This window comes from Elaeis guineensis, chromosome 3 (genome assembly GCF_000442705.2).
Source record: "Elaeis guineensis isolate ETL-2024a chromosome 3, EG11, whole genome shotgun sequence".
Classification (NCBI taxonomy): Eukaryota; Viridiplantae; Streptophyta; class Magnoliopsida; order Arecales; family Arecaceae; genus Elaeis; species Elaeis guineensis.
Genome location: NC_025995.2, coordinates 103,837,531 through 103,865,253, shown reverse-complemented (window position 1 = coordinate 103,865,253; position 27,723 = coordinate 103,837,531). Strand labels below are relative to the sequence as shown.

The 27,723-nt window shown below is 37.4% G+C and overlaps 1 protein-coding gene and 1 non-coding gene across 5 annotated transcripts; both read left to right on the top strand.

Moving 5' to 3' along the window:
- Window positions 1–296: 296 nt before the first annotated feature.
- On the top strand, window positions 297–21,957 carry LOC105041290 (protein PTST, chloroplastic). Of its 4 annotated transcripts, none has more exons than XM_010918194.4 (9): window positions 297–569; window positions 3,627–3,664; window positions 4,084–4,393; window positions 6,638–6,739; window positions 16,350–16,418; window positions 16,798–16,903; window positions 20,747–20,835; window positions 21,443–21,555; window positions 21,636–21,957. In XM_010918194.4, exons 2-9 carry the CDS (start codon window positions 3,636–3,638, stop codon window positions 21,736–21,738), a joined length of 921 nt encoding a protein of 306 aa, XP_010916496.1. In that variant the 5' UTR covers window positions 297–569; window positions 3,627–3,635; the 3' UTR covers window positions 21,739–21,957. The 4 variants fall into 4 exon arrangements, with proteins under 4 accessions (XP_010916496.1, XP_010916495.1, XP_010916499.1 ...); XM_010918193.4 differs by having other exon boundaries at window positions 299–569; window positions 3,610–3,664; XM_010918195.4 differs by having other exon boundaries at window positions 301–569; window positions 3,610–3,664; window positions 6,650–6,739.
- Window positions 12,635–12,740, top strand: LOC114914039 (small nucleolar RNA R71). The gene has a single exon (XR_003800472.1). It is a non-coding gene; the product is annotated as a small nucleolar RNA R71 (small nucleolar RNA).
- Window positions 21,958–27,723: the final 5,766 nt, after the last annotated feature.

Genomic DNA, 27,723 nt, shown 5'->3' with positions numbered 1-27,723 from the left:
CCGATGCACACAAGATGGATGATGCATCGAGAGACGTGCGCACAAGTCTTGGCAGCGGATGACGTGCGCCTGGTCGACGGGGTCCATCCACTTCACCAGCTGCATGCGTTTCCAGAAAGGGTCCCGGTTGTACTTACATCTTTCGCGCGAACGTATGATTGATGTTCCTGCGCGACGTCAACCGTTGGATTGCACGTGGCACATTTCTCAAAGCACTCAAACGTCTTTCTCGAAGCGACCATTGCCCCATCCAATGGTCGACATCGCGAAATAAGGCGAATCATTCTAGATGCAACCAGAACCCGTCCAGAAGTTCGAGAAGAGCGAGAGGACGGAAGGGGCTGGGGAGGCCAACTGGAGACCACAAACGCGCTCGGGTGCCACTCCCAGCTCCAAAACGGCCTCCGGATATTCTGTGGCTCATATCCCAACCAGTAACAGCTCTCTACTCCTCCCCTCTTCCCCTCCCCCTCCTCTCCCTCTCAAACGATTCAGAGGCACCTCGCTGGCAGCCCAGGTTCCACCCACTTCGAGCTCACTTCTCTCCCCGCCTCCTCTAGGCTAAAACGGTAAAATCTCTTTAATTATCATTACTTGAAGCTTGTTGCTGGCTTCTACATGCATTGATTCTTATCTTAGAGATAGGGTTCTTTATGTGCTTGTTCTTTTGTTTTATTGGAAAAGGCTTTTCTGTTCTTGTGCTGTAACTTACGAGTTACGATCCCCAATGTGGTTGTTGAAATGCCGAATCGCATCGCAAGGAGCATTTTGCTATTTAGTTCTGTCTACAAGTAATTGTCTATTTGGCTCCTAGCCGGGTCATATTTGTGTTCGCTTTGATGGAGTCTTCGGATATAGCTTTTATCTCTCATTTGAACAGGTCGGAGTTTTATTTGGATTAATTTTTTTTTCTTGGGCAGCGAGGTGGCCTATGGTAGTTGTACTTTGTTGCAGCTATAAATATACCTGATGTTTACAGGACCTTGTTTGGTTTTAAATCAAGTCTGGAACTGGGGGTGCCAGCTTTCCTTATAAAATCGTCAGATGTCATTGATGCTGCTGGAACAAGAAAAAACAGCAGGAAAAAGGGGAAATTTAAAATTAAAGACTATTATTTAGCTAAACTGAAAAAAGAAATTAATATGTGCAGTGCCGGGTCTGGTACTTCTAATATCGCATTAGTTTCATAATATGAAAGAACATTGAGAAAAGAACTTAAAAGAAGTAACTATTTTTTAAGTAAAACTAAAAAGAGAATTTAGTGGGCTTATCATGCCATGGGAGAAATTATTAGTTGGACCTGGTCCACCGTGGATCACTAATAAATTCATTTTAGCACGTGCTGCTATTAGGGATTACCATTACATGCGGTGCTTTCTAGTTGGACTGGTTCACAGTGGACTTGGTCCAACTAATAATTTCTCCATCATATGGGGCAGGTCTAGTTTCATGCCATGTTTCCTTTTTTTCACATTTTATTAAAGAAGAAACTTAGAAGTCAAATAGAGATTGGGTTTCTTCTACTAACGGACTCCGTTGGTTCCATAATTGAAACAATAAAAAAAAGAAAATAAAATGCACGCCTAAAAAAAGACTCTCTGTGTGTGTGTATGCGTGGAATCTCATATAGAGAGGCATTGACACATTTTCAAAGCACAACCTTAATGATTTTTATTTTAAGGCATACCTAGATTAGGATACATCTAAAGTAAAGCTTAAAGACGCTAATCTACTAAGAAGTAGAACTTTTTTGGAATCACTCCTAGAAGCAGTTAGTAATTTCAATCTGAAAGTTGTGAAAGTAAAATTGAAATGGATTTGCCTAAATTACCTAACTAAATTAAGAAACTAGTAATAAATTAGTACAATGGTCATGCATCATTATCTGACAAGGAAAGCTACGTATAGGGTTACAACTTAGAAGTGGTTTTCCATTCTGGAATTATTGTGTTGTACTAATCAATTATTGAAGGATTTTTTTCTCAGGGATTAACATATAATGCTTCATGCATTCGAAGGTTAGCAATTGGCGTGATAAGGGTTTTTTGTTCTACCACCCTATCAGTTGTAGGCACTACCATTGAAAGAGACAGATATGTTAACAGATAGAAACATACATGAATATACACAGAGAAAACCTTCTCTCTTTCCCAGTTTTTAGACTATTTTGAACACCTTTCTAGTAATTCATTGACATGATTAGGCCAGTTATGACAACTTCCTGTGAATACATTATACAAGTGAGTTCTCTGAGACGTGTTGTTTCTTGAAATCAAACAATGTATGTATTTGCAATTCTAACACATGTATTAATAGTAGCTCTCTTTCTCTTTCTTTATATATTTATATATATAAATATGTATAAAGAATGTTGGGAGCTGGGCACAGAAAGCCAAATTTCTAGCAGCAAAGCTTCCATCTCTTAGTAATTGCATCTTGCAGCAGCCTGCACTCAGGACAAGATAAAAAAATTTATGGGCCACAGGAAAATCTGTATAATACAGATAATGTTATCAATATACATTATAACAGTGATTCTTGATTAATACATGTGTGCACGTGCTATTTGAATATGAATAGGATTTTATTATCCTAGTGAGGCCACAACATAGTATCATGGTGGCATGCTAGCAAAACATAAAGTTTCCTAGGTTATGAACCACGAAGGGACCATTGAAATGATGATTAGTTTAAGTCACTGACAAGAAAAGTTGTACTATATCCTGTGTTCGGTGCCAATGCAACTTCTAAGTCCTTGCTGGTGATTATGATCATTGTAGTGTTGGGAGACAAAACTTGATAATTAGTGGATTTTGGGTGTTATCAATAGACAGGATGTTTTCTTATGGGCTGAAGTACACATTGTAGATTCTCCCTTTATACAGATGAAATATTTAAGGATAAGTAAAATGATGCTGAGATCAGCAACGACATAAATTTTGTATCTGACTTAAGAAGCTCTTAAACAATAATAAGCAGGGTCTGACATCCCATACCCTTAAAGTACGTTTATTTTGAAGCGAGTATTCTTTGCTCCAAATGTATGCTTTCCTTCAAATTCTCATGCCTTATTCTCCAAGTAAAGCTTATAGTGTACCATGACGATATTTTTCCTACCAAAATTTTTATTTGAGCCCACATAGTACGCCAACATGTATAAAAAAAGCTCATCCTTCCCATTTACTGCAAGATTTTTTGTTTAAAAAAAATAAGAGAGTAATGCACCTGCCCATTAGTGATGATTTTCAAGTGGAGATTAAGAGTTATGGCATATGCCTCTCATGAATTTCTTCTTTCTTCCTATGATATGACATGATATGAGATAGGATTCTTAGCAATGAAATATATGGGCGTAAGATATGCCAAAGGATTTGTAGGATAATAAACTGTGTTGTTTCCACAGTATGCTAGTCATCTTTTCATGTTTTTTTTTTGTGTGCATCAGTTTTCTTATTAAATTTGGCTTCACTTCGTGCTTGCCCATTGCACGATATCAGTTTTGTTATAATGTGTCTTCTGAACAAATTTATTGATTTTTGCATAAAATGCCTCCTGTATTTGTTTCAACTATGTTATTATTCTGAATGTTGATGTGTGTTACTATTTCAGTTGTGTGGTTGCCGCAGGGGTACACCATGGCATGCTTAAAGATCAGTGCTGTAAGGTAACTTCTTCAATGGTAACAAAAATCGCCTTTATATTCTGATTCCTCGTGTAATGTTTTTAATTAACCAATTGAGTTAAGGTTAGATATTTGATCTCTCAAACAGAACATTATTATAGTTAATGTAATTGAATAAAATTATCGGCAATGCATGTGTTGTTTTGCAATATAATACACTGCCTCCATTCTTAAGCTACCTGCTAAAATGGCATATCTTTCGATCTTTTTAAACCAGTTTAAGATTTTTGTTCAATTACCATTGTCATCCTTTATTATAGTTAATATATTTAGGTTGATTTATCTTTTTTTTTCCTTCTTCTTAACTTCTTAAAACCATCTCTTCTTGAATAATCAGATTAGTTATATAACAATTCTATTCTGTTTTGTCTTGACATGGTGGGACTTTTTTGGTGTTAAAGGAAGCTGGAGTCTGGACATTGTTGTGTTATTCCAAGTTATGTCTCATCTGATAGACTATGGCCACAAAGGTTAGCTTATAAGCATTATGTTTCTGTAACTTCTGCACAACAATGTAAATTCATTAGTGTGATATATCCCACCCACCCACTGTTCCGGAGACATTCATCTTGGAGAGTCTTAGCTGCACCTGTTAGCTTGGATGAAGAGCCTTCCTCATTGTCAGAGGGAGAGAACTTTGATGGTACCAGTGAAACTGTTTCAGATGATGCATCTGAAATGCTCCTTCCACGAAAATTGAAGTCTGATGAGGTAATACTTCATAAGTAAGTTTTGCTTCTACCTATTTTCCTTCCTGCATGCCAACACCTGCACTTAAATGATATGGTTTTAACTTTTAATTGTCATATCCTTATTCTAGCCTTAACTTTCATTATTCATCATTTCAGCTTACATTAAGCCTATAACTTCATGGGCACCTATTGGATTTATGAACAATGCTTTTATCTCCTAATGGCTTTTCTTAAAATTTAACGTTAATTAAGTTTTAGATATCTTTGAACCAGAAATTGGGGTAAGATCCTATGTCAAATCATTTTGTTGAGAATATGAGATGTCTTGAATGTTCAGTGAAACAAGAGAGGAGCTGGAATACAACATATATCCTGCAAGAAAGCTGATAGAGTACAGAAAACGACAAATAGGTGGAATAAGGGCTTTTTTTTTGTGATCGTCAGGAGGCTTGCAATTTAACATAAAAGATAGACTGAACAGTAACTTCCAGATTTCTATTCATGATTCCTCGGCTTCAATTTTTCTTATGTTGATATTGGTAAAAGGCAATATTAAACTTCAAAACCTTATCATTAAGAAAAAAAAAAAATTTAAGTCAAGATATTTATATTAAGTTAAGTGAGTGAGAGCCTGGTGACTATCTCTTCCATTTCTATATTAATTGAATATCCAAGTTAACATAATTCATAATTATCATGGTCACAATTTTTCAGCCAGGAACCAATTCTCTTAAAAATTAAGAATGGCATATGAAGAATTGTTTTTGACATTTAATGTCCTATTTTCGTTTCATAATAATTAGAAACAATCTTATAATTCACTAATAACTTCAAAAGTATTTGAAATGCAATTTTTTATCATTTATATTCAGCTGTCATCCTAGTTAAATAAGTTTTTTTCCACTTGTGAAAGTACAGGGATTATAGCCTCTTAAAATACTTTCCTCTTTCACCTTCAATAATTTACTCTATAGAATATCATTGCATTAGCAAAGCTTTCAATCATAAAATCCCTAATTTATAGGCCTGTGATTAGAGCATATTAATGGAATGGGCTGTTCTAGCACTTTAAAACTCCATCTAGAGCACTTCAAATCATTTTCCCAAATTGCACTTCAAAACTCCGCCCTTCACTTTTGCTGTAATTGTTCTGTTTGTTCTCAAGGGCGCTACATCTTCAAATTATTTGGATTGTGCATATTACTTGGGTGCTCGTTATGTAGCTAGGCTGATGTTACATCACACGATAACTTCAATGAATTAGCAATACACCAAGGAAAGTGAAATTGGATCTGACAACTAACTACATTGAAGCCTTATTGATGAGAGAAGAATGAAAATCAACCCAACAGTCCAGCACGGCAAGATAGGATTAGCACCAAAAAAATAGAGAATTTAGTTAACTAAGAAATCAAAACATAGAGCAATTTATTGATTTTCCAAGTATTTCTTCAAGTACTGATACCTGAGCATTTTTTGAATGATTCTAGGACTTATGCAGTCCTTAATATTCCATAAGTTTTAATAGTCTTTTGGTAGCTCAAGGACTTGGAGCATTTCTGAGAAGAAACAAAAACAACATTAACAATCATCAAGTTTGAATCCCATTTTGAGAGACGTGCTGATGCAACTAATAGTAGCATGCTTGCTGATATTAGTTGCATTGATGATCACACCTATTTTGACTATAGTCTACCAAAGCTTATTGGTTAAACAACACTGAACAATTTCTAATGCAACTGATATTTGCAATCTTTCGCTGTGAATACCTCCCATTTATGAGCAATGTCACTTAAGATCTCTTGAGAATGCTATTCAATCCTGAGCAGCAACAGTGTAGAACCATCTCTGTTAAGGTTGAGCCAGTCTTTAATATGAATGAAGAAAAGCAAGGAATTCATTTTAACAACAGGGCTGAAAATGCAACCAAATGATCAAGTATTCTTGGCTTGATACTGGAGTCTGTAATTTAGAAGAATAACTAGCATGGAAGCACTAACACATTTAATTGGACAGCTAGCACATATACATGCATTTAACACTCCTCAATCTTTACTCTTTATAGGTGCTAGTTCGTGTTGAGCAAGGAGTATAACTGGGCATTCTTTTACAAATGAAAGTTTCAATTAAGTCGGCTGTGGCATCCAATATTGTTTTGAGTTTTGACATGAACTGCCTTTACTAATTATATGCAGCTTTTAGATAGTACTTTTAGCTTCTTCATAAGCATATTTATAAAATTTTATTTAATTACATATTTTAGGTTTCATTGCAGTTAAAATCACTGTTAGCTGATGCTGAAAGGCAGAAACTTACAAGGAAACTCAGCGAAGCTAATCAATATAACAGATTTCTGAAACGACAGGTTTAAATGAATAATTAATTTGTTTGTTATTTGGTGCATTGACATTAATGCAAAACTCTGGTTTCCCAGTTTTATACTTCCAAATAATGATGGACATGTATGTCTGAATTCTAAACTTTCTTGTTACATGTCAGTTACTGAAATTCATAGCGAAACATCTGTAATATTTGAAATCTTAAATTTGGACTATGAAAGTGACATTATACTTTTTGTCTACATGTGTTAGTATATGTTAGAATGTTGCTATTAGTATCTTTGTAATCATAAAAATCATAAAGGAAGGTTCTTTCTACATAACAGCTGTTTCAACATAGAATGTCCAAAATACTATTCTTTCACTTCAGCAATTTTGATGTAAATTTGGTCAATGACATGTTATCTATGTTTAAATGTCTGGTAATGGTTTAGTTTCCTTGCAAATGTTATTCAACTCTGTTCGATCAAATTAGCATTCCATGATCAAAACACTGGTTTGATTCTGCATTTTGAATCTAAACAACATATTCTCCCCCTTAGGCTGACCGTACATTGTAGGACCAAAAGTTTCTTAAAATGAACTTACACCATTGAGGTGTAAGATTTTGACTTGATGCAAATTTTTAATCAGGGCATTCAATTACATATATATACTTAAAAGAGTTAACCGTATGAGCAGAACATTGGACTATGTTTTCATGTATAGAACCTTGTTTGAACTATATGACAATCTTAGTATGAAGAAATCAATGCTATTTGATTGTCTATCACAATTATGAGCTGTGATAATGCTTGAGAATGCACAACCATTGATGTGTAGCATGAACTTTGGGAAACATTAAATTGATGGATTCAAGAATGGAAGGTGGTAAGGTGCATGGTTGCTGTCGCAAGCACCAAAGAATAATAATTTACTCTGACTCAACTATTATATAGAATAATGTGAGATCAGGTGTCAAATTCTCAAGGATCAAAGGGCTGAGTTGTGTTCAGATTAGAAAATAAGGTGAAGAATTTAGATTTTAAGATTTTTAAGAAGAATAAAAGAAACAAATTTGATGGAATAAAGTTGAGAAAAATCAAATTGAAGAAAGATCCTTGGGGTTTTCGAATCCATCCTTTAATTATAGATTTATATTTTAGTTAAAAGCAATCGAAATCATTATAAACTACAAGCCGTAGTGATAATAAAAAAATGAATTTATGATCTTGTTCTCAACATAGCTTATCTTGCTGAGCATGAATCGTATCTTTAGATCACTATTCGTCTCTACGTAGTCATAAGTTATTCGAGATCAAGTATTATAAAGCAAGAAAAACTATTACTTGAGTACATGAATAAAATTATAGAAAATATTCATGTTTGCAAAATATTCAATATTATTCAAAAGAAAGAAGCCTTACAATATTTAAGTAGTTGATTGCATAATAAAAGAAAATACGCAATAAGAACAAGAAATAAAACATAAATCTTGACTGAAGGACTTCATGTACTCCTTGAAGGATGAAAGGTTTAGCTGCTCATGGATTGTATCACGCTTGCCATCAGTAGCTCCATCTTCTTGTCGGAGAAGAACTTGAAGAAGAAGAAGATGCAGAACCTCCTTGTGCCACAAAAAATTCTCTCAAAACTTCAAAATCTGGCAACCTCCCTCTCTTCCTCTCTACAAAATTTTTCTATAATTTTTCTCTCTCAATCTCTCCTTTATCTTAATCCTTTCCTTTAGGCTACCCCACACCACTTTTTATAGCCTTAAAGGCCTCCTCAAATCCTAGGTGTCTCAAAGTCTCTCAAATCCTCATGCCTCCCTCTTTCCTATTTCAGTTATGACATCCTAAAACCCTAGCCGCCCCTCACTGTGCGTCTCAGGCTTGTTTTCTTTTAAAACTCTAAAAGCCTCTCAGTGTCGCGTCCTAAACTCGTTGCACCTGCCCTGCGTCCGCATGAATTGCTCGCCTAAGATCGCATGTACGCCATCCTGCACTCGTGACCGCACCCGCTTGCTACCTTCATTCACGCCCACCTCGCATGACAACGCCCGATTGCACACCTGCAAGGACCGTGTCAACACTCGCGTTCAAACCCGTTCCCGCGCACCGCGTGAAACCCCCCGTGAGCCACGTGGATGGACACGACTACTGTTTTTGTGCACCACATGTGGACCGGTGCTCGTTTTCCTTGTAAGCCGTGCATGGATCGTGTAGTTGTTTTGTGAGCCGCGACGTGGTGTGTGGATCGAGCAGCTTTGTGGGCTCGCTGTGTGGGACTAAAATTTCGTGGACTGAAAATTTGTCTTGCTTTCTTCTAATTTGGATCATGCATTTGCGTTGGTTGAAAACTTGTTAATAGAGGCAGGCTAACTTGGGTTCCGTCTTGGGCTTGGTGACGAGCCGATATCATGTATTTGTTGGGAACGGTTGGTTTGTGAATAATTCTTCATGATTAACATTTTCTGAAACAAAAAGTAAAAAGTATCAAATACTAAATAATAGAAATTAAATAATTAAGATTTTAATACTTCTTATGTCATATTAATACATTGATTACACCCCTCAATTTGAATTTTACTCGTCTTCGAGTAAGAAAAAAATCAATATCATGTACTCTCTTGCTTAGAGATGAGTATTCCATCAGGTAATTTTAAAAGTAAATGATATTCAGTCAGAAAATTAGCGAAGTATGTTATGGGGTATTAATACTATCTAATAAAGTGGTTAAGTAGAGAGCATAAAATTTTTCAAAGATCTTTCTTGACCGACTCCTTTTATCTTTAAATCATCTAACTCCGAGTGTGTTGACGTATTGTCTTCATGCATATTTGTTTCTTCTTCTTTTTTTTTTGCATGTACAGTCGATGCAATGTCTTAACTCCTTAAGCTTTCTATCTGACTCTTGTAACGAGTTTTAGGTCAATGATTCTTAAATCAGTTAGTTTTAGGGCATTTGGTGTAGAACATCTCTCGGACTTACTAGCTCGAGTCGAACGGGCTACGGATTAAAATTGGCTGTATAACAAGGTTTCTTCACATTTTTCATATTTTCACGCGAATATCAATGCTTACTTAGGCAAAGTGGCCCAGTTACTTAGTGAAAAGTACTCAAAACCTACTATTTTCAACAAAATTTATTTATTTATTCTTTTTTTAATATTTAATGAAGAAACTTTTGCATACATCAACATATTACATTTGTACACACAAGAAGTAGATTCTTCTTAGATGTTAATAGGGAGGGTTAGAAATGCTCAGACATTGATTTTCGTTCTAGATTTAACCATCTATTGATTTTTTTTAATATTTGATCCCTTGATCTTCAAAAATCCTCGGGACTGTGCATCAATTGTTTCTTGAAATGCATGATTAACCTCAAGTCTAAAGCATAATCAGGTACATAATCACAAACACAATCACGAACATATTCGAGGATTTATTAATTTATCAATTTATCCCTCCCCTCAAATGATATTGTCCTCAATGGAGTAAGAAAAATAAAGTGTTAGATAAAAAGGAAGAACAAGGAGAGTTGTCACGTAGGATAAATATGCTCTTTGAGTTGACAGGTGCTTTCAAAATTCCAATCCAAGTCCCTATAAGCAAATGCAACTGAGTAAATTTATTATTATTTTTAAACCTAAAGAAACTAAGATGAAAAAATTGGGTTGCCTTCCAAAAAGTGCTAAGTTTAAAGTCTTCAGCTAGACTTTATGCATCTTAGAGTATCTCCTCAACCCACTCCTTTTTTAACCACCTCTCTCATATTATGGTTCAGTCTTCTCTTTATGTCCCTATATGGTTTGGCATCTGCCTTACAGTAAATATGATGCATGCAGATGGAAGGGTCAATGTCTTTTAGATCAACAATAGTCCATCCAATAGCTTCTTTATGTTCTTTTAGAACACCTATAAGTTGAGCTTCCTAATTATGGGTCAAATCTGATACAATGATCACCGGGAGGGTGTCATTGGGTCTTAAAAACACATACTTGAGTGTGACAGGAAGTGGCTCAGTTCTAGACTAGGTGGTGATTCTAACGAAGAAACTATTGGAGTGCTAGATAGATCGACTAATGGCTCATATTTAACAGTCCATGGTGGTGTGGTTTTGGAGTAGAGTATATCTAATAAGGCATTCACTTCATCGATATATCCATCTACATCAAAGTTATCCATCCCGAAATGAGTCAGACAGGTGTGTAAGGGAATCCTGAGAAAGAATTGAGAGCTTCCTCCATTATATCCTCAACTATATCCTTCAAAACAACTATCAGTTTGTGGTCCTTAGGAAGCATTGAACACATTCAACCTCAACTTCTTGTTCCCAGAAGAGACGTCCATGACTCCTGTCCTACAATTGATACAGCATTGGCTGTAGCTAGGAAGGGTCGATCTAAAATGATGAAATTTTGTCTAAAATTGCTATTAAGTTCTATGTCAAGGACAAAAAAATCAACTAAAAAGTAAAACTCATCTATCTTGACTAGAACATTTTCAATCATCTCACGTGGTACCTTAATAGATCTATCAGCTAGTTGTAAAGTATCAGAAGTGGGTTTCAACTCGCCAAATCGAAAAAGTTCGTACACTGAGTTAGGAAGAAGATTAACACTTGCCTCCAAATCTAGAAGAGCTTTTTCAATGTGAAGGTAGGGGTATCTGGATCCTTAAGTTTAGGAGGGGTAGAGTGCTGAAAGATTGAACTAACTTGTTCGGTGAGACAAACAAACTTTCTTTAGAATTTGTGATCTGAATTTGCATTTGTGTGCACAAATCTTTCAAGAATTTGGCATAGGCTGGGACCTGTTTGATTGCATCCAGAAGGGAGAAATTAATCTAAACTTGTTTGAACAATTCCATCATTTTATCTATCTTTCCTCCTTTATTAAAAGGAACAGGAGATTCTAGAGCATTTGAAAATGGGGCCTTAGGTGGATGAAAAAGTGCTGATGGAGTTGGTTCATCCCTCAATTTCAGGTCCTTATCCTTGGGCAATTTTGACTTGGTCAAAGTTTTAGTTTTGATCTCCTTGATTTTACTAGGTTGCTCTATGATCTTTCCATTCCTGAGAGTCATAACAGATTTAGTGTGTTTTGAAAAAGTTTCAGGGGCATTAGAACTATCAATTATATATTGTCCTTTCGGATTTTTCTCAGGTTGATTGGGCAATTTTCCTTCTCCCCTACTGAATGCAGTTACTAGCTGGTCGATTTGGGTCTCTAGCTTAGCTATAGATTCTGTATGGGAGTGAAGGATCTGGGTGTTGATTTCTAGTCCTTTCAATGCGTGTAGAATATTTTCTTCAAAAGCCAAATTATTGGTAGAGTGTTGAGGAACAATTTGAAATTGTGGGTAGGGCCTATAGTTTGCATCCGGGTGATTTGGTCTTTGTACAGCTGGGTTATCCATTGGTTGTGGTTTCAAGAAAAGTTTGGATGGTTTCTCCAATTTGGATTGTAAGTATTGGAATAAGGATTATTTTTTGATTTATACGCAGTTTGGGTTTGGGCTTGCTGAACTTGCTATTGTACAAACTCAAAGAAGTGGGGTGCAGCTGGGCATTTACTCACAAAGTAGGTGTGACTCGAACATAAAGCTCAAATATCTTGAGCAGGAAAGGATGGAGTAGGAGAGTGTCCGATATTCAATAAACGATCTAGTTTTTGGGACAACTCATTGACTTTACTGTGGATATCTATGGAATTTTCGACTTCATAGATTCCACCTCTCTTCTGGACAAATGTGAGTTTATCTCTACAAGAGGCAGACATGTGATGCAAGAAATTTTAACTAAGGGTTTCAAATAATTGTCATATCTCATCCTTACTCTTTAACATGAATGTCCCTCCACATAAGGTATCGACCATTTGTAGGTGTATCTCTGATAATCTATCATAGAAACATTGAACTAATTGCTATTTAGGGACAGCATGGTGTGAGCATTTACGAATGAGGTCCTTAAGTCTCTTCCATATTTCATGAAATAAATCTCCATCCATTTGGGAAAAATTAGTAATGGCTTTTCTAATTTGATTAGTTTTCTCAATTGGAAAGTATTTCTTGAGAAATTCTCTTTGGAGTTGATTTCAAGTTGAAATGGTCATCGAGTCTAATGAATGTAGCCAATATTTGGTCTTTTCTTTCAGCGAAAAGGAAAATAATTTCAATTTAAGAGCATCATCAGAAAAATTTTGAATTTTGACTGTGGAGCATATCTCAAGGAATTCATCTAGATGTTTGTATGGGTCTTCATTACTAAGTCCATAGAAAGAAGGCAACATTTGAATGATACTTGACTTAATCTCATATTGGGTGGCCTCTATGGGGGGCACCTGAATACAAAAAGAATATATATATGAGGATAGAGTGAAATACTCTTTTAATTGACAAGGAGGGTTGGGTTCACCGTGTTCAGTCATATTCCTAGATTGAATAGTTCTGAAAGTTTTTTCAATTTCTTGGCCTAATGGTTGCAATTCTGATCGTAAAGATCGACGGTCAAGCATGCAACTAAGAGTTCTAGATCCGAAGAATCTTATTTTATTTTAATTTTTTTTTTTTTGTAGAAAAGAGAAGAGGAACAAGAAATCTGGAGGTGAGAAACCTAAAGGAACCTAAAACTAAGAGATAGATGAGAGGAATATTTATAGTTTTTTTTTTATGATTTTAAATGCGAACCAGTTTCACACAAAAGACAAACTCTAACTAAGGTTTAACTTAGATCTAGATAGTTTTTAACTGTTCCAAGGTCACCTTCAAGTACTCTAAGTTTGAAATAATCAACTAACCAAATTGGCCAGATAAGTGTAAGATTGGTGGGAGATTTTTCGTACTTTCACAATGATCTTAATTAAATAATCATTATTTTTCAGGATTGAGTTCCTGAATCACTTTCTTTAGACACCAATTGATTGATCAATTTCAAATTCGGTCCAACTTTCAGGTTTCGTTGTTCTAATGAGCTTGAATTTCTTAGGGGCTGAGGTCTAATCGATTTTAATTAGGATTAGGTCAATGCAAAATGAAAGAAACTTGTTTGTGGGCTAAGGAAGGGTGATGAAATCCTCATCTTATCTTGTGTTAAGGTTTATGCTTTTAAGATGTGTTATGAGAATGCAATCCAACAAACAAGATATACAAGCAAAATATTTTTTTTTATTTTTATTTCTAATGTCACTATATGTATTATGAGAATTTTTTTTAATGTTGAAACAATCGTGTCAATGATCTCCGGCAATGGCGCCAAAATTTGGTTGCTGTCGCAAGCACCAATAATAATAATTGAATCTAACTCAATTATTATATAGAATAGTGTGAGATTAGGAGTCAAATTCTAAGTGATCAAAGGGTTGAGTCATGTTCAGATTAGAAAATAAGGTGAAAATTTTAGATTTTAAGATTTTTAAGAGGAATAAAAGAAACAAGTTTGACAGAAATAAAGTTGAGAAAAATCAAATTGAAGAAAGATCCTTGGGGTTTTCGAATCCATCCTTTAATCATAGATTTATATTTTAGTTAAAAACAATCAAAATTACTATAAACTACAAGTCATAGTGATAATAAAAAGATGAATTTATGATTTTATTTTCAATATAGCTTATCTCGCTGAGCACGAATCGTATCCTTAGATCACGACTCATTTTTACATAGTCATAAGCTATGCGAGGTCAAGTATCATAAAATAAGAAAAACTACTACTTGAACACATGAATAAAATCACAAAAAATATTCATATTTGCAGAATATTCAATATTATTAAAAAAGAAAGAAGTCTTACAATATTCAAGTAGTTGATTGTATAATAAAAGAAAATACACAATAAGAACAAGAAATAAAATACAAATCTGGATTGAATGACTTCATTTACTCTCCCGAGCATGGAAGGTTTAGCTGCTTATGGATTGGATCTCGCTCGCCATCAACAGCTCCATCTTTTTGTTGGAGAAGAATTTGAAGAAGAAGAAGATGCAGAACCTCCTTATGCCGTCAAAAATTCTGTCCCAAAATTCCAAAATCGGGCAACCTCTTTCTCTTCCTCTCTACAAAATTTCTCTACAATTTTTCTCTCTCAATCTCTCTATCTTGCTCCCTTCCTTTAGGCCACTCCACACCCTTTTTTATAGCCTTAAAGGCCTCCTCAAACCCTAGGTGTCTCAAAGTCTCTCAAATCCCCACGCCTCCCTCTTTCCTATTTCAGTTATGACATTCCAAAACCCTAGCCGTCCCTCACTGTGCGTCCTAGGCTTGTTGTTTTCTTTTAAAACTCTAAAAGTCTCCCTGTGTCACGTCCCAAACTTGTTGCGCCTGCCCTGTGTCCGCATGAATCGCTCGCCCAGGACTGCATGTATGCCTGTCTGCACTCATGACCACACCCGCTTGCTGCCTTCGTTTGCGCTCACCTTGCGGGACCACGCCCGAATGCATGCCCGCAAGGACCGCGCCAACACCCGCGTTCAAACCCACTCCCGCGCACTGTGTGAAGCCCCCCTGTGAGCCATGTGGATGGACCGTGGCTACTGTTTTTGTGCACTGCACATGGAACAGTGCTTGTTTCCCTGTAAGCCGCTTGTGGACTGCGCGGTTGCTGTTTTGTGAGCCGTGACATGGTGGTGGCGGAGCGGCTTTGTGGGCTTGCTGTGTGGGCCTAAAATTCCGTGGATTAAAAATTTATCTTGCTTTCTTCTGATATAGATCATACATTTGCGTTAGCTGAAAATTTGTGAATAGAGGCAGACTAACTTGGGTTCCATCTTGGGCTTGGTGACGAGCCGATAGCATGTATTTGTTGGGAACGGTTGGTTTGTGAATAATTCTTTATGATTAATATTTTTTAAAAAAGAAAGTAAGAAGCATCAAATATTAAATAATAGAGATTAAATAGCTAAGGTTTTAATACTTCTTAGGTCATATTAATGCACTGATCAATGCATATTTGCTTCCCCCGAAAAGTGTTGGTCCTCTTGGACATTAGACTCTAGGTACCCATCAATGTTCCTCCACTTTATTGTTCATCCAAATAATTATAATGTCTCGGTTGCTTTGAAAAATGATTCTTCCAACCTCAAAATCTCTATTTTTGGTGGGAAACTTAATGAGCTTGGTGCCTATTTCAGAAAGACAAGGAAACAAAGCTATCGTAGGTTTATAGGCGAAATGTGAAGGGGAGAGAATGAGTGCCTTTTTTGCTTCCAAGTTCCAACTCCTTTGCTTTCATCTTCGTTAACCTTTCTAACTAGAATTGTTGATTTCTGACTATGCTAGTTAAGTTTGATCCAAGACTTGTTTGGAAAGTGAGATTATATTTATTTTCTTTTGTTGGAATTTTTGTTCCTATGAGTGAACACCTTAATTTCCAAAATAAGATACTGCAATATTTGTAGCTATAGAATCTATTCTTTTGTCATTCACATGAGTTGGTTGTTAAGATTCATAAACTGCAGGTACATTTCTTGTTCATTTAAGTTGCCCTAGCACAACCAGATGACCAAAGTGATCTGTTTTGTCCTACCTTGATGTAAAATCAGTACTTTCTAATTGGTTGTGCACTACCGTATAGAAGATTAACTATCCTTGGCATTTCTTTAGTGTCTGTCTGGCCTTGATGGACACCTTAATAACTGCATGTCTTCATATGCTGCAGCTGCAAATAAAAGAAGATGCATTGGTCAAGTTCAAGAGTGAACTTGCTGTCTTGGAACTTGAACTTCAGGCTAGTACTTCTATTACTCTTTCAAGCTACTATTTTAATCTTTTTCCAAGCATATCTCTTATCCTGCTGCTTCTAGCATTTTGGAATGAGCTCTTGTAATATTTTCAAGTTTTTTTTTTAAAAAAAAATAGAAACACAACCATTATTTTGATCCACTTTAGGATGTCATTCATGCAGGTATCATCCATAGCGATAGAGGCCTTATCAGGCAATCTTGACTAGTCTAGGCCTTTATCAATTGCTGGTTCACATTTCAGCATTCTAAAACACCTAATATTTCTCAATAGTGTATGTGCATGTAGTGTACTATGAATTATTATCATAATAAATAAAGCTCCGGCACTTGATGATTTATTAGTAGCATACTTTCTATTAATAGGCTTTGGTCGGCCTGGCAGAAGAGATAGCTAATTCTGGAGTCCAACTTGGTTCAAGAAAGATTAATGGAAAATATATCCAGTCCCATCTTCTCTCTAGATTGGAAGGTAATTTTTATTCTCCATGCATATGTGGATTTGCATTGTGGTTCTACTCCTGTTCGTGTATTGTTGTCTATTTTTTGTACAACTGGATCACTATGTAAGAATGGATTGAGAAAGATTAGCTAGTTCATTCCACCAGCATCGACTGTTGTAATTATATTGATTTCTTAATAAGCCGAAGACTTAACAGAAGAAAATGAAAGGAAGAGGTTATATAGGCATTAGATATATTAGATACATGAGGTCGTTCTCGAAATATCGACTTTGAGTATTTGTGCAATTCTTGAATATGTTAGCTCCTTGCCAAGAAGAATTTGTAACCTAAATGACAGGAAGATACATATTGTGTATGGAAAAGAAAGTTGTAGCATCATAATGTCATGAAGATAGTATTAGGAAGATCACTTTGGGAATTAATGCTGAAATGCAAAGGTGAGAATACCACAAGTGGAGAATATAGCAAGTTAACAAGATGTACAATAATATATGCTATAGATACAGAAACATTTAACACCTACCATCAAGCTCGTTATGGGTCACACATTGAGAGTTGGTCAAGTGCCAGATGGTAGGAGACTTGATTAGAAAGTCCACAATCTGAAGTCCAGAATGTAGATACTGCAAAGAGCGCATGTGAGCAGCGTAATGAAGATGAACCATGTAGTAGTCAATCTTGGTATGCTTGGTCTGCTTGTGATACACCAGTTGGCTGGGTATCTGTATAGCTTTCCATTTATCGAATTGGGGGGCTGTGAATTGATAATCACCACCATGTCAATAATATCATGGCTAGACAATCTCAACAATTATGTCAATTATGGTAGTAGTGCTCTGCTTAAGTTAACACAATTCCTTTTTCTTGGTTTGCTTAGGAGTCCATTATGGATGCAAATAGCCAGTGAGCATGACATTCTGTAACATCATTGTTCTCAAAACTGAAATGAAGCAGAAGGGAGTCATGCACATATGGTAGTGTTTTGTTGACAATGAAGAGTCCAAAAAACTGAAGAATGATGAATGGTAGAAAGAGGAGCATAAACTGGCTAACCATGTGCACTCTGTAGGCAATACCAGGCTGCAATATTATAAGTCAAAACAAAGCTATTGGCAGTTTGCCAATAATTGGTGATGCCAGTCGATCTCATCTTTAGGTTGAAACTTCTAATGAAGCTCAATGGGGGTGGTTAAACCTAACACAATCAAGCTCGCATAAGAGATGGGATTGACTGCATACGTCTGAAGAACAGATAGCCATCGGCATACCTCATGACTAAGGAGGTAGGTAAGATGCCCAAGAGCCTTCATCTTATAGGGGTCTTGAAGATGCTGGTTGACAAACTAAAAGTGAGAATCATGCCATTCAATTAAAGAAGTATATTACAACCTCGAGAAAGAGTCGAAATGAACATATGTATGTGAGTGAAAGCAGCTAGAAGTTTAGCATAACCACTTGCTAATTTCTCGAACCAGCTCCTAAGAACTTGTTTAAGCCTGGAGGAGAAAACATGATAAATCTCAAATGTATTGTTTGCCCCACTTTTCTCTTCGATGTATGTTGTTCCTCTTAACCATGAATTTCACAACCTTGTTGATCATCCAAACCAAACCTTGACTATCCAATTACCTGCCACACTATTTCCACTACTGGAGTCCTAAGGCTGAGGGCTTTTTCAATCTTTGGTGGTAAACATGTTTGGGAGCCACATGCAAACCCAACCATCAGCAATTGGGTTTGTTTAGGATAACCTAGACCTGACCCACTCATAGAAAGCCCTTACAAAGATCTTTTATATTTTGGTCAGGTTTGAGTTGTTTGGTGGTCTCAGTGAAAAACTGCCACCCTAATGCCCTTGTGACACCTAAACGTGGGTGTGGAGGAAGGTGGGGTTTCTTTTTTTTTTTCTTTTTTTCGGTTTGGGGGTGGGGGTGGGGGTGGGGGGGTTGGGGGGGGTGGTTTTGTTGGCAGGAGGTTGGTTTTGGGTGGGTAGGTAGTGGATGCAATTAATTTGTGGAATGAAGCCTTCCATGCCTATGTTCAGCACCAATCATCTGCCTGCCGGTACTATTTTACAGGTGACCAGAAGCATAAAGTGTTACATTGCACTTGATTGATAGACAAAATTCTCGGAACAATTTTAGGAACCAAAGAATGAAAGCAAGAAAAAAAGTGGCTAGATGGATTAGATTACAGAGGTAAGAGTGCTACTATGGTGTAGGTATGAAAACTGTCATCAATAAAGAACTAGAGAGGAGATATTTTGGAAAAGTATTATGAATCTCTATGTTATGCAGATGATCACACAAAGAACTCACTGATGTACAGAGGAACAAGTAGTGGGCATAAGAGTAGGAATGACGCATTGATATAGATGGTGAAGGCAGATTGATCTGATCAATTAACTTCTGTGCGCATCTAGTTTTTTGCATGATGTTCATTGCTCTCGGTGTAGAAAGATCCATGCCAACAATTTAACCACATGTAACAGTGTCATGCAGATACAAAAATATTTGGTCCCATCTTGTTTCACATCAACCACTGCCAGTGCCAAGAAGCTCTACCCTGTTTATGAAGAGCAAGAGGCAAAATAGGCCAAAAGACAAGCAAAACAAGAAAACAATAGGATATGTGGAAATTGGTGGAGAAAAAAGAGATAGCAGTAATGGGGATATATTGAATGGTGAAAAAGGAGCATGGAAGGCTCCTCTTGTGCACAGAAGGAGAATTTGTGCACAGGCAGCAATAAGGAAAAGAAAACAATGAAGAAAAGGAGGCACAAGTAGAGAAAAATAAAGGAAACTAGAGAGTATGGAATACACAAAAGGTATTAAATATATTGGAGGACAAAATGATCGAAATCGAAGCAACATTAGTAGGATTTTGAGAGAATACTGTCTGATAGAACCAGACTGTTCGATGACTGGGCAGACTGCAAAGTAGGTCCGACAGAAGTCTTCGATATCCACTAAAACGACATGAAAATTGTAAAAGTATGAATGGGAAGAAGATGAGGGGCAAATTGAACTAATTGGATGCTTCCAGAGCCCTACGGTTGGCTGGATGGCTTACAATGAGCAGAAGAAATAATCAAAAAGCAACCATCATACATCCCTAAGACAATGATTCAAAAGTAGGCAAAGCCCTTAACAAGCGGAGAAACCCTGAAGGACAGCACGATTGCTGCATATGACGATGGTCAAGCAACAGTCTCTGGGGAAGGTAGCAGAATGAAATGTGAAGGCAACCTGAACATCGATTATCCTATCCATTCAATGGTTTGATCATCAACCATGAATCTTCATTAACACAGTTCTCTATTACTCATATGAATGTACTGGAACAGATCCGGATTCTGGGCTTTCATGCCATGTATATCTGGAAAGCTGGAGTGAGAAATACAGCAGAAGTAATCGCATTTGGGTGATAGCCCACATATTTACATAAATACAGTGAGGTTACCCATTTGATGAAAATATCGCAGATGAAAAAACTAAGTTCTCCAAAATAATGATTTTTTTTGGTTTGTAGGTATAGATGTAGATCGTATCCAGTGGTTTGAATCTTCATTTTGGAACCCGTCTTCAAATTTCACTTGACCGTATTTCATCTCTGGCTGACCTTGTTGTACTCTCTCTCTCTCTCTCTCTCTCTCTCTCTCTCTCTCAAACACACATGCATATATACACCTATATACAGGCAAACACAGAAAGATATACATGTGACGGAAGTACATGCATGTTTGTACACATTTATGCACAAGAATGTATACCTTTCATAGCTTAAGTTACTCTTTTTGATTCATTTGGCTTTTTCAATTTTTGACCATTTATTTTTCCTCTCACATGTAGCTGTCCATGAAAAAGCAAAGGAACAGATAAAGGATGTTGACTTATTGAAGTTTGAGGAAATTACCTTGTTTTGGGTTGGCATGGCTGAGGTATATTTTTTTATCTAAAGGAGCAAAAAACCTTAACAACTGAGAAAGAATGCACTTGTTTTTACTTTATTGCATGATCTTGTAGTTGTGTATGAGTCCTTTAGCAGTCGGTCTTGTTGATGTAATTTTAAACTCCCATAAAATACAGATTGCAATACTGTGCAAATTAAACCAATTTGTGGTACAATTCCATATAAAATAAATAAGAGAACGGCCTCTTTGTACAAAGCTTTTGCAGTTTCCATCAAAATCTCTTAAACTTCTCCATTAATAATCTTCAGTGTTTTCTGCATCTTTTTTCCCTTTGCACATTTCTTAGTGATGATGCATTTGAAACCTTACAAATCTCATACGTACATGGTACACACATCAGTAAATTGTGGCATCAGAATTCATAGGACTGCAAGACTTTAAGCCTAGTTCACTTGAATGCAGGATGCAGATCATGAATTTGATTTGCTAGTAGATGCAAATTGCGAACAGCAAAATCAAAAGTCAGCCAAATTAACTAGTGAATTAGGCATGTAGTACTGCGGTTGACAGAAAGGAAACGTATATGCTCTTTTTAATTAATTCTGATTTCAGTTACTCTCCTTTGGACTATCAGAGTGTGCAAGTAATGGGCTCGTTTGATGGTTGGACTCAAGGAGAGGAGATGTCACCAGAGTATTCTGGTGATTATGCCAGATTTTCCACTACCCTGAAACTTAGACCTGGCAGGTACATGATGTTGGTGCACTGTTGTTATGACCCACGATGAATGCTCTTTACTTTAACACACTCTTCTCTTTGCAATGAAGGTATGAGATCAAGTTCTTGGTGGACGGAGAGTGGCAGTTATCGCCAGAATTTCCAACTGTTGGTGAGGGTATGATGAAAAACAATCTGTTAGTCGTGGAATAAGTGCATTGTTCGTACAAAATTGCCCTAGAATCCTCATTTTTGCATGTGTCATGGAAGGACTGTTGGTAAAAAGCACAACAGGTGAGTGCCAAGTCATGTTGTTCCTATGCTGTAAATGTACTGCTGGGATCATGTCACATATTACCAGATATGCAGTGAATCTGTACTTCAAATTTACCCTCGACTTTGATGCTATAATATTTTTTTCTTGGTTCATCATCTCCCTAATGGCACTCTCCTTCCTTTTGCCCCACATTGAGACATGGGCTTATTTCGAATGCCCTTCAGATTATTTTGGCGAGCAAGCCAGTATTGTGTTATTCATTAATAAACCAGCGATCACAGGTACTTTTCTATATAAGAGCTAAATGATATCTGTTGGTTCCAACACGGCGGAATGTTTCTCCACAAGTGTCAAGGTTATTTGCAGGATATATCAATAGTGTTTTCTTTCCTTCGTTAAGGTTTCTTTAGGCAAAACCTGTGGTGGAGATGAAAGAGGGCTTCTGAAATTGGCAACCATATCGGCCTCGCTGAAGGCATGCAAGAGGTGCGAGAGAATCCCCTGTAATTGATCCCTGCTGGCAGAGTACAAGTCGGGGGGGCAACTGCGAGGGTGAGCACTGGTAGGCTGTGAGCAACCTAGAAGTTGAGTCTCACCATAGAGCAGGCCTGGGGATACTGTATCTATGCTCTATTTCAATCCTGAAAGGTGTGTGAACTGCAGTCCGCTCACTAGCTACAGTCCTTGTGTGGCTGCTTCGTGCTAGCTTGTGAATTTTTACCAGAACCACCTCACAGGAAACTTAAAAGGAGCAATGTTCACGGCCTGCACTTCCTGGGGCCAATGGCAATCGATGGCCATTCCGCTGTCACGGGCCAAATCCTTCACAATCTAGTGCTTGGCAAACTACCATCTTTTTGTCTTTAACGTCTTGGGAAACTTGATGGCTGGACGAATTTCCTTTGGCCCCGCCGGATGATAATGCCGTTGCTATCAGCTTTGTGTCGTAGTTGCTCGCTTTTCAGCAAAGAAAACAAAAAAAAAAAAAAACTTATACGTCAATGCCGAGGCAGTTCTCATTGCTACTTGAACACCAGTACGACGCGACATAAGTTGGTGGCGGGGCAGCATCTTTTCGAACGTCCATGTCACCATTGTACCATGTTTCAGTCTATAGCCGCTCTACCGCGTGAGCAACTTGCAGTTCTTTCTTCGGTATCGTTCCTCGCAAAAAGCTAAGTACCAGCGCCGACCACTGCTTCGGACGGTCGTTTACTTCTGCCAATTTTGGAAAATATATGCAACCTTGATGGCATACCTTACATTGAACTGTAACGCTTGCTGCTACCATAACCTTTGGCACTTGTAAGTCAAATTAGTAGGAAATAAAGATGTTTTCTTTTTTTTTTTTTTTTTTAAAAAAAATTGTATCCTTAAGAAGTATTGGCATTAAAATTATCTTCTATCAATAGATAGTGAAAAGACCAAATAGCGCATTGCCGCCTTCAAATAAACCAATTAATCGTTGAGTGACAACACGGGACATCGCAGATATCTTAAGATCATATTCAAATTCACAAAATAAAGATCCACAATTTACAGTTTGTTTAGTTCATTTGACGCAATCAATAATAAATCGTTCGGTGAAAGCTCAGGAATTCAAAGACTCTAATCTTACTCGAGAGGAATTTTGCTAGACGCGCAGCCGTTGGGCGGGGAAACTTTTTTCGACGTATGAACAGTTACCTGTGATAACACCAGGGAAAAACAAGGACATCATCTGGAGGCCAATTTTAAGGATAGCCAGGGTGGATTTCTGATACCTGGAGATGAATCATATTCCAGGTAGCATTGATCTGCTACATCAAAACGGTGGCCATGCATTTCTCTACAGGAAAATTTGGGATACGGCAGGTGTCAGCTTAAGATTTTGAAGGGTTCTGCAGCATAACACCATGGGCATATAGAGAGGCAAATGGTTTTCAGATCTAATCAGTCAGGAAGTAAGGCATTCTGTTTTTCCGCAATCAGATTTAAATTTCAGAGACTCAGCTCCACCACAATAACGAGATTAGCTCAAGCACCTAAAAAGACTAAATACTGCTCTTCAGAAACGAGATGAATTTGTGTGGATTTCAAATTCTCATGAAATTAAAACCTGTTCCTCTAAAATAGTTATGCTTCTCGTAATTGTATACGTATGCGTTTCAACTCTCATGAAATGAAAGGAACTGATGGCCCGCCTCATCTTTCATCTCAAATACAAAACAACACCGGTCTTGAGACTTCAAAGCTACCACATGATAATGCAAAGAATAACCAGAACGCTTCCGCTGATGAACAGAATTTCCATCACCAAGAATATATTCTAATCAGCAGTCATAACTGTATGGAAACCCATACTAGCATAAAGTTAACTAACAAGGATCTTGGGATTGATTGCATCTATTCTGGAATATGGTCGGCAGAGAAGATATGGACATTATGTTGCCTACGTTGCTTGGTTCTTCCTACAGGAATTACGGGTTCTGGTTAACTGTGCCTGTCACATTGTTGCACATTTACCCAGTCATCTCCAATTTATTTGTATATAACTTTCTCCCTCCGATGTCCTACAAAGAACAAACCACATCCAAAAGATGGAAAGATTCAGATGTCATACCCAACATCAAAACATAAATCTGATGCTGAATGCATCGATAATCATGCAAATGCCTTCACAGATGCTTGATATGATATCAGTACTTCACTGCTCCAGGTCCCACTGTTCTTCAAATGTGATAATCTTTGAAATTCAAAGATCGAGGAAAGTTGAATACTTTGACACAACCTCAAACAAAGCATAAAGATGTATCTAAATGTTTCCACATTTAAAACTAGATAAGTAATAAGCATAAGCTACGGTTTATTTTCCACTTTGTCATGTCAAAACCTATATGTGCCTAGGGACACATCTAACAACATCATGGATACCTTCAAGCAAGCAAATAGAAATTCACTGGTGGAACAAATGATGTTTGTAGTCTGCACTGTAAAGAGAACCAAGCAGATACTACCAACATCATGGATACCTTGAAGCAAGCAAATAGAAATTCACTGGTGGAACAAATGATGTTTGTGGTCTGCACAGTAAAGAGAACCAAGCAGATACTTTGCCTAGTTGGTGGGTTGGTCCGTCTGTCCATCCCATTCCGTTCCGTCCATCCGTCCAACCAAGCAGATATTTTGCCCGGTCCATCCATCCATCCATCATGGCAGATACTTTGCCTGGACCATCTGTCCGTCCGTACATACATATATGTTAGAATTTGATGCTTCGAGATTCAGCTCACATTGAGCCCACAGTGAGGTTCGCGACGAAAAACGGAGTCCAACGAGATCAAGATCGCCCCAAACGGAGCTCGAACGGAGGAGATACGAGCTTTTGAAATCGGCATGAGATCCAAGACGACAGAGGACCGCCGGCAGCCGGCGGCGCAGCCGCAGACGGCGGCGCGCGGCCCAGGTGGGGCCAACGCGCGGGACGCGTGACCCAGGTGCGCGGCCCAGCACATGCGCGGGCCCGCGTGTGCGGGCCAGTCCAGGCCCAGGCACCCTGCTTGGGCCCTGTGCACCGCATGGGCATTTTTCACGCGTTTCACGTGGTCCACGATACTATTCCGTGAACCGATCACGATTGGAGGGCTCAGAGAGCTCCCAATCTTGATCCGATGGTTCTGGACTTGATTTGGGTTGATTAAGGACTCTTAAACCTAATCTAATTGGGTTTAAGCTCTTTAAAAGGCCTGTGACGCACAGAAAAGAGAGTGGTTCGGATTTTTGCCCTATACGGAGCCGTACGGAACCCGAGAGAAGAGAGAGGCGGAAGCGTTGAGAGAGAAGGAGCAAAAGGCTCCTGGACAGCGGTCGCCGGACACTTCAGGGGTTCAGGGGGTCTTCCAAGAGAGAGAGCTTTTGTGAGAAAAATTTCTAGTGAGAAAAGAATTGGGTGTACGAGGGTTGAGGGTGAGATCTCTTCTTGTAAAATTTCTTTTTCATAGTGAAGTTTGCATGTCCCATGGAGGCGAGCCATTTTGTGGCTGATCCACGTATTTTGATTGTTTTGTTTCTTTTTTCTTCTTGCTGCATCGCGTGATACTGAAAAGATCTTGGGAGGTGATGTCCTGGCCAGACATCCACCCAATAATATATGTATATATATATGCATGTATGTATATTAGTTGTCATGTCATGGTCACTTGTCATATATACACCAGGAGATTTGCATAATAAATACAAAAAGCCGTGTAGAAAATTAGTTGGGAGAAAAACGTAACCACCACGCCTTTTCCAAGCCACCAGTTGCCTAAGATGATCTAATGATGTACTATTTTCATTCTCCAAAAATTTTACGTGTTTGCCTTCCAACAGTGAAGTTTTACCATCCTCCAAGAATGTTCCACTTATCTTTCTTCTCCTCATATTGCCCAGCAATTTTATGATTCTCTGAGAGGGTTCAGTGTGAACCATATCCATAAAAGAAAACGACAGATCTATGACCACCATCACAGATGCCATAATAATGCCGTTGCATATAAGCATTCACCAAGTCATATTAGAATTTCTTCTCTCTGGTACTGCATGATATCAAAGTTTGGAATATCAACATAATCCTCTTGTCATGATTTGAAAAGTGTTCTAGTTAGTTGAAAAGCCCTTGGGTGATCCTTTTCCATGTGACAAGTAGCTGATCAACATCATCAAGGAACGGAGTTTTTATAAATTCCAAGCTTTCATCATTCCACAAATTTCTCATTTTATGAAACACGCAACTACCACTTTGGCTTATCTGATTCATTACGATTTATTTGATTGAATACCCTCTCTTTACTATAAGATATAAGTTTCCAAATTGTATTTGAATTCACCATGTCATCAACTTGCCTAACAGGACATATTCACTATATAAGTCTATTTCGCAGCCCTTATTTTTTATTGGCCACTACCGAAATTTCACAAGCCTTTTTTTCAATGGCAGCTTCACTGTCTACAGTAGATTATTGTTAATCTCTACTTATCTTTGTGAATATGCAATACCTCAGGACGGCAACTCCACCCAACAGCATGCCCTATCAACTCCACTCCCAGCTCAACACTTTCCATAATGTAAGAATCAGAACCACTATACACCACAAATGCTATCTTTAATGAAATATATTGCATTTTCTCTCAAGATTGGAATTTTTTTTATTTATTTAATTTTTTGAGCTCGTCATTGCCGAATATCAAACTGAACAATGGTAAGACATTCTGCTCAAACAATTCCAACTAGCTATAGAGGAATATACAAATTTTGAGGCTTAGTGATAATTTTTTTAACCTATAATTTTCACTAAAAGCTTTTTCTTGAATTCATCTTTATAAGAAATTAAATTAAGAAACTTTTGCTGTCTTTTTCAAGACCACAATTCCCAAAATAATAATCTTTGATAAACTTTTTCCAACCATTAGTTTTACACCTAGGATTTGCTCATCAGGGCTATCTCTAACAATGCTTCCCGAGATTAAGTCATCTTATAGATGAGATGTGGTCCCCTGCATTCCTGAATTCTGGGGCTAACCTCAAGCAATCTAATTCTTTATGATAGCCATTTTTAACTATTAAACACAGCATCCTCATCTTGTACAACGACATGTTATCCTAAGCGCATATTATGCTAACATGCACTCTTTAGCATGCAACACTCTAATCTAAATGATACAGTGTCCTTTTATAATCTACTTTCAAATTTTAATGGTATTTTCTGATAAGGAAAACACTTAAAAGGCCCATACCCAATTCAAGCACCTTATTGTCATCGTAAATTAGACATCACCGTAGATCTCTCTGCCTCTTACAAAATTGTTTCATGGTAGTGAAAGCAACATGTTTACGAAATTTTTTAAACTGCATATGCATTTCCAGTATTCCTATTAGATCAATTTTCAGTTGCTGATTTTCG